The sequence below is a fragment of the Myzus persicae genome, unplaced genomic scaffold (genome assembly GCF_001856785.1).
Source record: "Myzus persicae strain clone G006 unplaced genomic scaffold, MPER_G0061.0, whole genome shotgun sequence".
Lineage (NCBI taxonomy): Eukaryota > Metazoa > Arthropoda > Insecta > Hemiptera > Aphididae > Myzus > Myzus persicae.
Genome location: NW_019101783.1, coordinates 578,914 through 593,663, shown reverse-complemented (window position 1 = coordinate 593,663; position 14,750 = coordinate 578,914). Strand labels below are relative to the sequence as shown.

General features: G+C 35.4%; 1 protein-coding gene across 6 annotated transcripts in view; it reads left to right on the top strand.

Annotated features, from left to right (window-relative positions):
• Window positions 1–14,750, top strand: part of LOC111030397 (transcriptional enhancer factor TEF-1) — a 76,026-nt gene that overhangs the window by 59,519 nt on the left and 1,757 nt on the right. For 5 of the 6 annotated variants that reach the window (XM_022309858.1, XM_022309863.1, XM_022309859.1 and 2 more), the window contains 2 exons: window positions 14,178–14,308; window positions 14,543–14,701. In XM_022309858.1, coding sequence (XP_022165550.1) covers window positions 14,178–14,308; window positions 14,543–14,701 — 290 coding nt within the window. The remainder of the gene's footprint in view (window positions 1–14,177; window positions 14,309–14,542; window positions 14,702–14,750) is intronic. The other variant, XM_022309861.1, reaches the window with a different exon arrangement.

The following is a 14,750-nucleotide window of genomic DNA, read 5'->3' as shown; positions in this document are numbered from 1 at the left end:
AAAACGCTACTATTATGCAAAAAATCATGTTTTTTGATAACAAAAACAGCGTATATAATGTATATTATATAGACTCAGCCTCATAGTTTTTGTTATTTATATACAAATTACGTGTTCAATATAGATTTTTATCACGACTTGACATAAATTTATTTTGAAGTGCTATAAAAAAAACTTGTATATATTATTATTTACTTATACATAGGTAATACTTTTTATTTTCACCAACATATCTATATATCTAGTAAAAAAAAACGTATATACACACCGATATACAATGCCTTATTACGTATAATAATAATAATAGGCACTTCTGTTCTGCGTACCTACAATATATATATGAAATAAAATTTTAAATGCTTAAAAGACTAAAAGTTGCCAAACATTTTTATGGCCCATGCTATTGTGCAGCAGCACACCTGTTATTATTAATTCCTCTCTCTTTCTCCTTGTAACTTTTCCTTGTGTCGGACCCTCATGAATTTATTGCCGTTTCGCGCGCTCTCGCACACGCATTATATATATATATATATATATATATATGTTTGTGTGCAGTCTATGTGTTTGTGTGTGTATAGTGTGATGTATATATTTTTTGTCCGCTCTAAACCGACTTTTGAAAGCTTTTGTCTTCCGTCGTCTCGCCACTGAAAGTGACCCTTTTTGTCTTCCGACCGCATTTTACTCAAAAACTTATCTCGCCGAAAACTTGGGGTCGTAAATACTTTTGCGATTCAAGGCAACTATAAAAGGCGAAGTTTTTATTGTTTTCCGTCCTATCCGCTTTTGCTGCTGCCTGCATCACCCTCGCCCTCGCCTCTAACATTTCTTTACGTGAGCAATATTAGACTGCAGTGTTGCGTCCGACGAGAGAGCGACCCACCTCCTGGGAGTGGATGCGTACTTACCTACGCATATATATTAATATTATTTATGATTATACTGGATAAAAAATAAACTATAAAAAATTATAATAATGTAAGTAATATGTATAATAGGTAATGGCATAAAACATTTAGGAGGGACGAGCAGATGTTTATATACAAAATAAAAGGGTCATGTGTACGATAGGGGGCGAATAAAAGTTTAGCTTATAGATATTCATTGAAAAATGAATTGTCTCCTGCAACACTATGCAAAAGGGGTGGCTAGCCAATGGCATTTATACAATCGTTTTATCGTTTTCCAGTGGTGGTAAAAGTGTCGTAGAAAAAAGTCGCTAAAATGCGTTAATATAGAAATATCGTCAAAGGCCTGTATAAGGTACATATTATAACGGTTAAAGTGAAGCAAAGAAAATTGTTATGCACTTAAAATTACTTTACTTCGACGACTGCTGCAATAGTGCTATATATAATACTAATTGTAATTGATATATTATACGCCTTTTACGTATAAATTGCAGTATTATTAATTTAAAATTAGACCAGGGAGAGGTGTTGAAACTTATAATAGTTGAGTAGCAACTCATTAAATGCAGTGCATATCTATCTATATGCATATATTTAAAAAAATAATAATTTCGATACCTAAAATTGTTAAAAAAAAACTTTCAAACCCCATTATATTGACTATGAAAGAATTGAAAATTAATAAGAAAAAACACTGAAATCTAGGCAGTAGAACGTAGAATCCGTATTTATGCATATTGATATATTTTATATGCACATTTTTTTTTATATTTAAGACTTCAATTATGATGTTGGTATGTAGATAATTCTGAAAACCGGTCGCGCTCGTGATTCGTCTCGTAAAAACCGGCAAACGCCGTCGGTGAAAGCTTAAAACCCCCTTAAATGCGTTTGAGAAAAAAAATTGAACAATTTGATAGCGAGACGACGACGGTTTAGCGTGTAATAAACACGTATTGCTATAAATTTAATTTTATGATATTATGCCGGCGGTGGCGTGAGGTTTTGCAGCGAGAATATAATATAATATATATATAGGCGAACCCGGTTTTCAGTGCAGCGCGTTGAAGTGGTGGCGGGTAGGTGCAGTATATAGTTTTCATCATCCCCCGTGCTAAGGTGGAGTGGGAGGGTTCCGATTTGTGTGGGCAAATGACCGTAGGGGGTGGTGGTGGAGTAGTTTGGATGCGGGTCAAAGGGGTTGTTTTGCGGCAGTCGGCGCGGTGACGAACGGATGAGGTGGCATACGCGTTTCGGTCCCGAGGCTGAAGGCGATGGTGGTGGTGATGAAGGTTCCACGATAGGGTTGTGAAAGGGTGACGAGAGGATAGTAGACGGTACTATATATGTGTTTATATATACGTGAACTCGCGAGCGCGTGTGTGTAGAGAAAGAGAAAAGGGTACGTGAGAAGGGAGTAGGGGTAGGGGAACAGGGAGACGGTGGACGAACTATTCCAAGAATGTGCAATTAGTGTATATACACACTCGTCGGGGGTGCCGCTATAATTCACCCTTGACTCCGACGGCGCGCTGCGCTGCTCGTAGAGTGTAATAAGGGAGGAAAGAAAGACATAAGAGGCCATCTCGGTCGAGACCACCCCACACCCTATACTTCCACCCCGCTGCCGCGCCATTAACACGTAATCTTCCTCCGCCTCTTTTTCCGGCTACCTATATATATATGACGTGCCGAGAGAGCACAGCCAGCGCAGTTCCAGCGATTTTCTGCTCTCTTTACCGCCGCCACACCCATGCTGCATCCTTTAACCTAAGCACTATATATCGCCTTCAACTGCCGCCTCCCCTTCACCGCTTCCCCATCCTCTTGACCTTTTATGTGTGCCTCCAAATAATAGCCTATATGGCCTATAGAGTACATGGCCTCTATGTGCGTACGTGTGTGTGTGTATGACCTGATTGCTGCTATTGCACTCCTTCCCTAGTTCCGACCCGAATGCGTTTGTCCGTTAGGTGTGAGTGAATAACGAAAGGTTTTCACTATTGATTCGGTCAAACGGCAATAGAGGATCATCCGGTTCACAATAAAGCTCTCTTATTTTTTTTTTCTAAAAGAATTTGTTGTTGTCGTTATCGTTGACTGTTGTGACCAGTGTATCCCTTATTATTTCTGCACTTTTGAAAAATTCATCTCAACTCGAAACTCCACTCGAATCTGTAACAGTATATACAACTATATACATGCTTTTAACATTATACCTTTTGGCTATTGTATATTTGTATGTAATACTCTCACATATACTCGTATATACAACTGAAAATATAGTTCATCTGACGTGTTAGAGCGTTGAGGAGATGGAAATGCCTGCAATCGTATCCAATATCCATATTATCAGCTATTCGTTTTCAATCGAATGCGTAAGTACGCTGTAAACAATTATTGTCATCATAACTTTGTGGCGAAGGGGTAAGTCGCGCGACGATAGTTACACAAATGACAATTTACGTGCAACGAATTGTATTCAAAACAAATGTCTCACTGACTCGGTGTGCCCGTTTCTAATCGATGACGTTCGCACAATCTCGTTACGGATACAATAATGTTATTTCTTGTTGTATCTTCAACGATTCTAAACTTAGTTATTTGATTACGAATCAGTAATATATAATTGTATTATTGAATATAAAAGTTATAAATTTTTATATTGGTAAAGGATAATAATAAGTCTCCATTCAATTTTCGGGGTAATTAAAAACAAGTACTTAATTATTTATGTTTTAGTGGTGTATTGGGTGGTCGCTTCACTCTTCGTTGATAATAATAATATTATTAATTTCTCTTGTCGATATTATCAAAAGCATGCGTCGGTATTATTTGCAATACCTCCTATAGGTACCTATATATATATAAATGCTTGGAGCTGAATAAATACGGTTAAACTGTTGTGTTATTTATTAGTGAACATTAATCATTGTTAAAACGTACGCGTATTTACGGTTAGTGATTAATAACAATATGTTTATTTATTATATTAATCCGTATGATTTCGTGTATCTTTACTACATTAATTAACTCATTAATGGTTGTCGTGTTACTTTTGTTATATAAGGACAAATGATTATTTTGCGTAATTGAATTGTCCCACCGAGTCAATTTCAAAAAGTATCTAAAACTATTTTCACATTATATTTAATTCTAAACCAACCCTGTCTCGCTGTAATATATAATTTAATAGGTAGCAGGACGGGTAATAAAGGTATAACATATATTATTTATACTTCTGACAAATTCTCACCACCTATATTATTTTATTGATTATAATTTAGTGTTAGTAATCAATGATTACATGTATTGCGCTTGCTGACTTTTAAATTATTTAAACTTTTTCTGTTATTGACAAGTATGCAGCAATATCACTCATACGCCTGTGTAAAGAATAATATAAAGGCAAAATAAATAATTTGGCTTTTTTCTTTTAAACAAATTTCAAAAATGTTTATTATTATTATGGTACCTACCTAAGTACTTATAGTTATATCTATCCATCTACTATTCCGGTTGCTCAAAACCCATCTACCGGTTTAGCTAAATAAACGAATGTACCATAATATATGCGTCTAATATGTTGGTCCCTTTTGACCTCTCGTTTTTTATTTTAAGATTCTTCGTATTCTACAAACATTTCGCAAAATATGAATACTCCGAATGTCTTTATATTAATGTGAAAGGTATATTATTATACGGTATTATACTACTTTAATAAACAATATTTTGACGACTCCAATATATGAACTGTGCCGACTCAAATAAAAACAAAAATAACAACCCCCAGCGGTGAAGATTTACGTAGATTACACCCTTCGGCAATTGCATTACCGTTCCAACATCACCGCCGTTATACGCGTATTTTCCGGCATGTAAACACGGTACGCGAGTTTTTAATTTATTGAAACGCTTTTAATGAAGTGTCTTTCAAATTCTATTTTTTTCTCGTTTCTTTTATTCGGTTCAAGTGCGTTTCGAGAACTTTTGATGTTATAAGTACTCTCGGGGAAAATAAAAAACTTTAAACTCCCGTTCCGCTTGTACATAAGCTAAGCACATAAAAAAATATCGGTTAAATTATCATATTATTTTATTATGTAATCATGGTTACGCGATCAACCAACGCCGTACACAAATTATCGGCACTGGGTTTAATATTAAAAACAAGTAATACCATTATAGGATTTCCTTTAACCCGAAAACGAGTGCTCTAAACCTTTTATGCTATGTAAGTGTAAACCATAGTGTTATACCGCGGCGGTCCGTAAATAAATGTATTTGTTGTGTTGTTTGAAATCCTTTAATTAAAAACGCGAATAAAAGTCGACGTTTCAAATAGTTACAGGCGTTTCGTCCCGGCACCATCTCCTAGGTAACTCTCTGCCTCTCACTCACTTTCTCGGTCTTTCTCTTTATATATTATGTATTATATTATACACAGTGAGTGCGCGCGATCAGCCTTTGAAGTTTATTAAACAATTTCGGCTGAATTATAAAAGCCAAAGATAATATTATAGTATATAGAAACGTCTGGAGACGAGAGTGAGGGGAGGAGCCTTCCGATACACAATATCGCAATGAATAGCACCAGACTGTGTTGGGCAAAGAAAAACTATGATTTATTATTGATCAAAGTGTATAAGGGTTATATCTATAATATAATAAAATTAAAATAAAGCTAAATAAAATTAATCACGGAGTAGGTATCATTAATTTTAATAATTCGTTTTGTCGTGGTAAAATTCTATTTATTTTAACATCAATATTACATCATTTTAATCCTCTTCTATTGACATATTCAATCAATTTTTAATTATAAATGTAATCATTATAAACTTTAATAATCGCTGTTAGTTGTGGAGTTCTTTGTCCTACTTTGGTACCAAATCTCTCAGCAATCATTTGAAACCCAGAAATTGATAACCGATTCAATGCCTGCAGTGTCCGAAATACACAGTCTTTCTTTTAGATTTAGTTTCAAAATATTATCACAATTTTCAAAACGACCATTTTTGGGCCAAATGCTAAAGGTTTTGCTGCTCCACAGCAGTAAACATATAATATAGGAGATGGATTTCGAGCGTAGTCGTCGTCGCTGAGACGCTAAGACGACTTGTACAAAAACATAATATGATGGTTCGGTTCGGTCATCGGCTCGTCATCATCGTCGAGACGAATCGACGAAGAGCAATATAAACGTTGGACAACCGCGGTAAAACATATATATATATATAATCATGTAGGTACTTATATATTTATGGAAGTAACGATGCACGCACACTCGCTCTGTGTACGTGTAATAATAGACTTGGTGTTTTATATAGTGTATGTACAACATATATACGTCATGGCATTATATACTATACAATGTATATTATTATATACATAATACATGTATACGTTTTGGTGCAGTGCGATGGCGAGTATGGGTACGACTGCGAGATGAAGCGTTAAAAAAAGGGACCAGGTGCGGCTCGGCTAGTCGCGGTCCGTCGAAGGGGGGAAATATTATCGTTATTATTGTCGTGTGTAGAGTAGTAACAACGCGTATGTACTATATCGCCAGCAGTGACGGGGGAGAGCCTGCAGTGTGTATAATATTATATAGGTACCTAAATGTGTACAGAGCGAGTGTAGTGAAAACGAGCGCGCGCAGAGAACGTTCACCTCGTCCGATCGACGACTTTTATTATTATTATTATTATTAAATACGACTGCGACTACACTATAAGGTGATGCTGTTGATGACGACTATGACGATCGTGTACCACGCGGCCACTCGAGAGCGGAGCGCTCTCCTCGCATAATATATACGCACACGCTCACGACTGCGTTTTTTTTCCATCTAAACAGCCGTCGACGACGTTACACAATAATGGTCGTTTATACAATATATCGTGTGCGGCTCCAGGTACCTACACGGCGTGTCAACTTTTCTATATTATGATATTGTGTGGAAGAGGCGACCGTGACTGCACGGTATATAATATAATATAGGTAGGTACCCATGATAGGTATACCCGGACAAATACACGTAGATGACGTTGTTTGCGTGTGTGTCCCACGCACACGAGATTAAACGATGTATATTGTATATATTATATTAATATTATTAAATACTTTCGATGGCACGAAACGTTTTGTCGCCCGAAGGCAGTAAAATAATAATATCGTATAAGCTCCCGAGCGATAACAGTATTATAATATCGCGTATGTCTAGTCGTCTAGAGGTATTGCGTGAACGGAATTTTTGACCTAATTCGTAAATATTATTATTTTACCCGAGTACCCCTCTCTCCTCCGTGTGTACGTATAATATTCTCTCTGTGCGCGTTTTTTTTTCCTTCCGACCATTTACAATTATACACAACGCGCCAACGCTCAGCCTATATATATATAGGTGTATATACACCGACTGTGTGTAATAATATGCGAACGTTCCTATCGAGCGCGATCGCCGATTGGCCACGGCGTCTCGAGTGTTGCGCCCGTGCACACACATCATACGTGGTTTTGTTTTTTTCGTAACCCAGCGACTGATATTTGATATTATAGTGAAACCTTGCGCCGTAATTAATACATAAACAAAACAAAACCGCTTCGTTTGCTTAACAGTAATCTGGTTATAACCACGTCGTCGTGCGTGAATGCAAATTTTTTTAACGAACGAACGGAGATGACACGTGATTGATCCTGAAGGCCCTTGGACAAATGACGTTCCACGTGCGTCTACTGTGGGACGAAATTTTTCCGGCGCCCTCAATGTACCGTCATCTTATACTTGTCATCCTTTACTCATTATAATTTAAGCGATTTGAAACATATTTTTCTTTTCACTTTCAATGTTCTTGGCGGGGATGGGTATATTAACTGAAAAAAAGTATCATGATACTGGGATACACCATTGTTTACCTTCAGATACGGGATACAAGATACGATTTGCTTCGAATTTTTTACCTTTAAATACAAGATACATCTTTTAAATAATTGTCATAATAAGTAAAAATTGCTAAAATTTATTAAAATACTTCAATATGATTTATTTAATAATATAATAGTAAGACATCATTTCCAGACCCTTTTAAACTAGTTCGTTGATTTTTTGATTCCGTCAATCAGCTGTGAATAACTTTATACTAATTAAAAAACTTATTTGAATGAATTATTTATTTATTTGTTTTTATTTACTTTCTAAAAAAAATATATACCATTCAAAAACATATCTAAGTATATTATATGAGATTAACAAATTCTGAAAGATATACTTACTCTGCTATATAGAAATATAAAAATATCTATCATACTTGACCAATTTTCTAACTGTAGCCTGTAGGTATCGTGTATATTATACACGTAATTGCTGTTGTCATTATCTTACATCAAACCATATATAATATTTAAATGTAATAATTTTGTTGTTTTAGCTCTCAATTCATCCCCCGTGATATCTAATCCTCCTCGTCTTGTGGCAGATTTAAAGTCATACTCGAGAGCATAAAAATGTGTGTACGTTATATATATATATTCGACCTTTGACCGTCGCATATTACATTTTTTGGACGTTTTAAACCCCATGAATTCGTTTTCTGTATACAGATGAGATTATGTTAATAATTATTATACATTGTCATCAGTCGTGCAATAATAATGCTCTTGCAGCGTTTAGGCCACGTTTCCGCTACAGTAAATTTCATAGTTGTCACGAAAAGAAAACCGTTTGTACATATAAATCATAAAATATTCACGATGTCTACGGACTCGGAGGGAAGGAGAAGACATAAATTTTCCCTTAGCATTGATGAACGAACAAGACGTATAATAATATGTTTACGTGTGTACGCTGCTGCCTGCAACCCCTACATATTTATGTATATGTATATAAGCACGCCACCACTGCTGCAGATTTCCCATTTTTTCTCCCACCGACCACCTTGTCGCCAAATCTATCACATAAATATTATTGCGGTTGACCATTTCGGTCGATGAATATAATGTATCTCCCACTATATATATATAATGTAGTATGCGTAAAAGGCTATCAATAATGCCTACCTATATGGCTATATATATAAATGCCGTGTGTAGGTAGCCTCTCGGCCGCAGCTAAATAATCGTTTATTTTCGGACATGGATTTTATTTATTTTTCTACGGCTGTGTTTATGCGTGTGTGTGTGTGCGTGCGAGTTTTTTTTTTGTTTGCGGCAATATTGTTTTCGCTGTAGCTTGCCAAAACGGTGCAGTGTGTTGATATATAGGTACCGGGAGAAGAGTTTCTGCGGCGGAAATTCCCTGCTCGATATTATTTTTTACCCTCTTGACGGGGCGCGGTGGCGTCTGTTGTAATATCGTTTTGCGGCGTTTTTCTCCAACCGGAATAACAAAAAAAAAATGTACCTTCGGCTGTTGTTACAGTTTCCGATTTTTTACTTATTTAATTTGTTGTGCTTAATACACGCAATACCCGCGCATGCGTATAAAATGTGTACGGAGGCTATTTCAGATTAAAATTATCTGGGTACGTACAGTGGTGTAACCAGAATTTTTTTTGTGATAATTCTATCTGATATACAAATTTTCCACCCTCCCCAGATACGTATCTCGGCGACTATACTTTATTATCGCTGTTTCCTATTTGTCGAAAGCGGGGAGCTGCTCAATATAATAGGTATTTTTACTATACTATATTATAGTTAGTTTGATTATCTGTTCATATATATATGTACATATTATACGCGTATATAACAGCATCATAGGCATATGACACGCGTTCAGTCGAGACCAGCATCGAACTTCATCAAATCCTACCGGATTCGTCGACGACAACTGGTAAAATTCGATTCCGAAAAGTGTCATCGATGTATTTGGACAATTTTACGATACTGTCCGGTACCTCCTACTGGGTAATAACTATAGGTGTAGTATAATAAATAGTACCTTCTATCACCATATGCGATGTGTAGTCCATGTTCACAGTTTTTTTGTTACTCAAAAATCTAATTGAATTGATTATATCTAGCGATTTCTCTATACTTAAGTCGGGTAAACTGCCACGTAATCTGTCGCGTTGTGTGATGCCTATTATCGCATTCAGATGGTCTGTTGTAATCTTGGTAATGTGGTATCTTACACTAACTATGATTTGCCGGAAAATTTCTAGAGTTGGACCGAGCTTAACTTTTGGACACGATACGACTGATGGCGTGGTTTTGAACCCGGGCTTTTAGTCATCTGGAGACCTCAACACTCATCACTCATCAATGTGTACAATAACCTGACCGCAAACTGAAGTATATAATTGAATATTTTCGACTATTTGATATGTTATGGTAACGTGTTATCCACACAGTGGTTTACATGGAACATAGTTATAGTGGAATAGTACCTTTTGGAGACATTCGTCCACGGCATCGATGACAAAAGAACTAAGGCGAATAATTTAATAATTATCAATCAAACTATATTCATAGTCAGTGTGCCGTGATAAGCGATTTTTCGCCTCTACTTCTGATACGTCCTATATGCCATATTGTCCTATCCATCCCTTTATTACTTTTGTATATGACGTCGTTTTGTTCCAATTTAAATGTTATAAATTAGACATTAGCTTAGTGTTAGGTGACGAATGGTCACGTGCATGTTACCGGGTACCGATCTATTATAATATATATCCTGCATTCCCACAGTATAATATTATTAATTTTCATTTCTTGGTATTAATTAAACAAGCCATTAAATATTCGTTAACGCGTATAGTTTTTTTTTTCACACACCGCACGACTTGATGCATTAGTGAAAAAAAAATGCGATTAAAAACCACGCAGGTGACAATTGAATATATTATTATGGTTTTCAGACGTTTGCCTTAAAGGGGTTCGATCGCCAATAATTAGTTTAATATGTTATTTTCTTAACGATCAATTTCGACCAGCGAACAATTTCAGTCATTCAGCACTTGTATATAATATTTCGGTACCGACGGGCGATCACGAGTATGTTACTTAAAATGTATACCTTAATAATAATGATAGTACGTGTTATTATTATTATTATTATTGTATTATATTGCTAGGAAAACGAGATACATGTATGTGATTTGTAAACTTTATTCAGTTGATTTACACGGTATATGGAGGTCAAACTCATATATTAAATAATATTTTGTGCACAGTGTTACATTACTCGCGTATATATATTTATAATATTATTATTATTATTATTATTATTATTATTATTATTACACGTACGCGACGACACTTTGGTATAATAAATCGTGTGATTTATTTATAATATTAATAATAACAACGATATTGTCATTCGAATACCGTGGCGGCGATTATCGGTGTATTGGTACGGACACAGTGCGCAGCTATCACCTACCCCCGGCATGTACAGCAGTAAACACCTGCTCGATTAGCGCGATTAAAATATGGATAATTAATCGCAGTCGTTCGAAATGTATATCATTACTGTTCTTTGTTGTAGCAAAAATGTTGTATTCAAAATTTCAAATACTATTTAGATTACCAATTTATACGGTGTTCCTCAACTATGAACATGTGACCCTCGGTGTTTTCGGTTTCATCAGTCTTAAAAATTAATAATATCATATCAAAGAAACATGCGAACATTTTAATGCAAAAAACTAATAATTCTACTTACATTTTACTTTGGCCATTATATAATCGGTAACATTACTATATTATAACAATATAATGTATAAGAACATTTTCAAAATTTGGGGGAGGGGAAAGTTTTAAAACCCTGGGAGAAAATGTCAAAATTACGATATTATAATAATACAACAATATCGTATACATGTTTGGTTGTAGGTATCTGCATTGTGTAGTTGTGCCTGTGTGTGGACTTTAAAATGTGAACCTCACGATACATCATAAATTATAATATTATAATAAACTAGTCACCAAAACACTTAAACCCACGACATTTTTAATTTTTAAAACATGATAATTAATTGTTTCAAAATACGCTGCTCGAAATTCGATTTGTCGCTATTTTTTTGTGATGGAAACATATTATTTTATCAGGATCCTACGTAAAGTTGGCATTACAATATTAGATATGTGCACAATCTTACAAAAACCATCCGCAACAACGCTCACATGGACTCGTGGGAAAGTTTGTACAAGGTTTCAAGTTCTAGCGCAATTGCAATCCTAGCCTTGAACTTGGCATTACAAAGTTAAAAGTTAAATATACAAAAAAATGTGTTTCTAGAAATCCCCAACAAGTGTCAAACAATATAGAATAAGTGAGTGCTCACATAATATTGTTGTATGGTTTTTATAAGATTATGTTGCAAAAAAATTATATATTATGTAATTCCAATTTAACATGTACCTAATTTTATCGGTATTTTAAAATTCATGTCGATACTTTATCAAACATTTAGTTTGATCTTATGATGGACAATTCATTGTATACAATTTTCTATTTAGTAATATAAAAAAATCTCAAAAATCTTATTTCTGTGGCGTATGATATATGACAGCTTTTTGCATACCATCCTATAAATATGTAGAGGATACATAAACATACTTATAAATGTATAATAATAATATTTACATCGAAACGATACTTCCACTCCTCTCAAAGTACGTAAAATACCGTATTGGACATCGGATATGTCGTGGGTACCAGGTAATAATAATAATAATAATAATAAAACATTACGTGCACTGCCGGAGTGCCGTATATACAGTTAACATTTTACATAGGCAGGTGTTAAGATAATAAATATTGTGTATTATAATGGCAACAACGTCGGGGGATTATAAGAGTCTGAAACCGGATGAGGTCCACGACAAAAAAATTTACCCATGGCGAGAAATGATAAGGAAAAAAAATAATTATAACGCGACAATAACCTATAACTGTGGAATGATGGCCCACCCGTACTCGATACAAATATACTGTTCCCGAGGAGACTCGTTTATTGTCTCGTACCTTTATTTTCTATTTCCTGTGTGTACTGGGTTGTAAGTACAAAAATATGTTTTTTTTTCTTTTGCTCCTGACAATCCCAAACCCACCGCCTACGTCGTCGCTCGCACGTTCTCGCTCGCAAACTACCTACCTATATCTATACCTAAAATATCGAATGGACATATTTTGATAAAAGGGACCTATAAGTCACGTATTCCAGCAAAATAGTTTCAAGTGAAATTATTTCGAAGGATAGGTGGTAACTCGGTATAAACACGTAGTTTTGTGTAAAAAAAACCATTGATTATATCATTTTTGTTTGTGTTCAATTATTTTCAAATATTCATGACAACATATATATAATATATAAATCATTTGTTAAAAGGTATGGCACCCATAACCCATTTGACAGGTCTATGTTAATAGTAGTACCTGAATTATATACATGCACATTTTTAACTTACCAGCAGCAATAAAAATGTTGAATTTTTATATTTGTATTTTACCTAACTATGTTATTTATTTCAATGAAATAATACATAAAATAAATTAGAATTCGTTAATAGGCATCTATATAATACGTCACTGCATGATAGTTTTTTGTGATTTAATAGATATCATAACGATGGGTCTTAAAAAACAAATTAATACGAACAAAACCCTGTTTTGTTTTTTATGAAAAGAAATAGTTGTGAACACATGTCCCTTTTAAATAATTATTTTTTTATAGTTAAAAATGCGTATAAGAAATGAATCGCTTCGTCAGCGTTGCCGCTAATCGGAAAAATGATTGAAAATCAAACACTTAACATTACTAAAGAATACGAGTATTATTTAATCATTGTAATTACTGATCGTTGTTTCAATTCATGTACCTACCTAATTGTAGTACCTGTATAACCATATAGTTAATTCCTATTATTGGTTATTCGATGTGATGTAGAATCTTTATAAATATTTAATTTATGGGTATTATATAATCTTGATTATTGACAGTTAGAAATCACCACATTCGGGTGGGATACTAGTAGGGCTAAGTCTAAGGGTGGAATTTTAAATTACAACGTTTAATGGGCGGGATTGAAAAAAACAAACGATAACGCACTGGCGGCTGTTATCAGTAATTTCAGCTGTTATCAGTAGAAACGGATGTTACCCGTCGTTCCGTGTGTTCTGTGTTTTTGCATTTTGGAGTTAAGTTTCGAACAGTTTTCGATTCCCTTATCGCTTCCTAGTTCCTAGCGTTTATTTCTCGATTGAATTCGTCATGACATTGTTATTTGCTATCAACTGACGACCCTATATTTGTGTTACAGGACGCAACGAATTGATCGCCAGGTACATAAAACTTCGCACCGGCAAGACACGGACGCGGAAACAAGTCAGTTCTCACATCCAAGTGTTGGCACGCCGCAAGCTGCGTGAAATCCAAGCCAAACTCAAAGTGGTGAGTACCAAAACCTTTCTTCGGTGTCCGATGCACCTCCACTTCAATCTTATATATTTCTTGTTGTCGTTCGCCAAACAATATTGTTTTATTATTATCATCATCGCCGTCGTTGTTGATACATTTTGTGTAGACACCCATGGTGGTTTTTTTTTGTAATTTTTCTCATTAGTGGATTAGTCATGTATTTAAGTGTGTTAGAGGTAGAGTGTAACGTGTGTTGTGGGGCTATAGGTTGTACCCACGGAGCATGCGGCCAAGGAGAAGGCGTTACAGACCATGTCGGCAATGTCCAGTGCGCAGATTGTGTCGGCATCAGCAACGGTCGCAGCTATACACTCCAAGGGATTAGCCAGCTTGGCGTCTTATCCACCTGGCGCGCCGCCCCCGCCGGTGAGTACACAATGCTCCCAACGCACGCTACCTCTTGTATTCGTTTGCT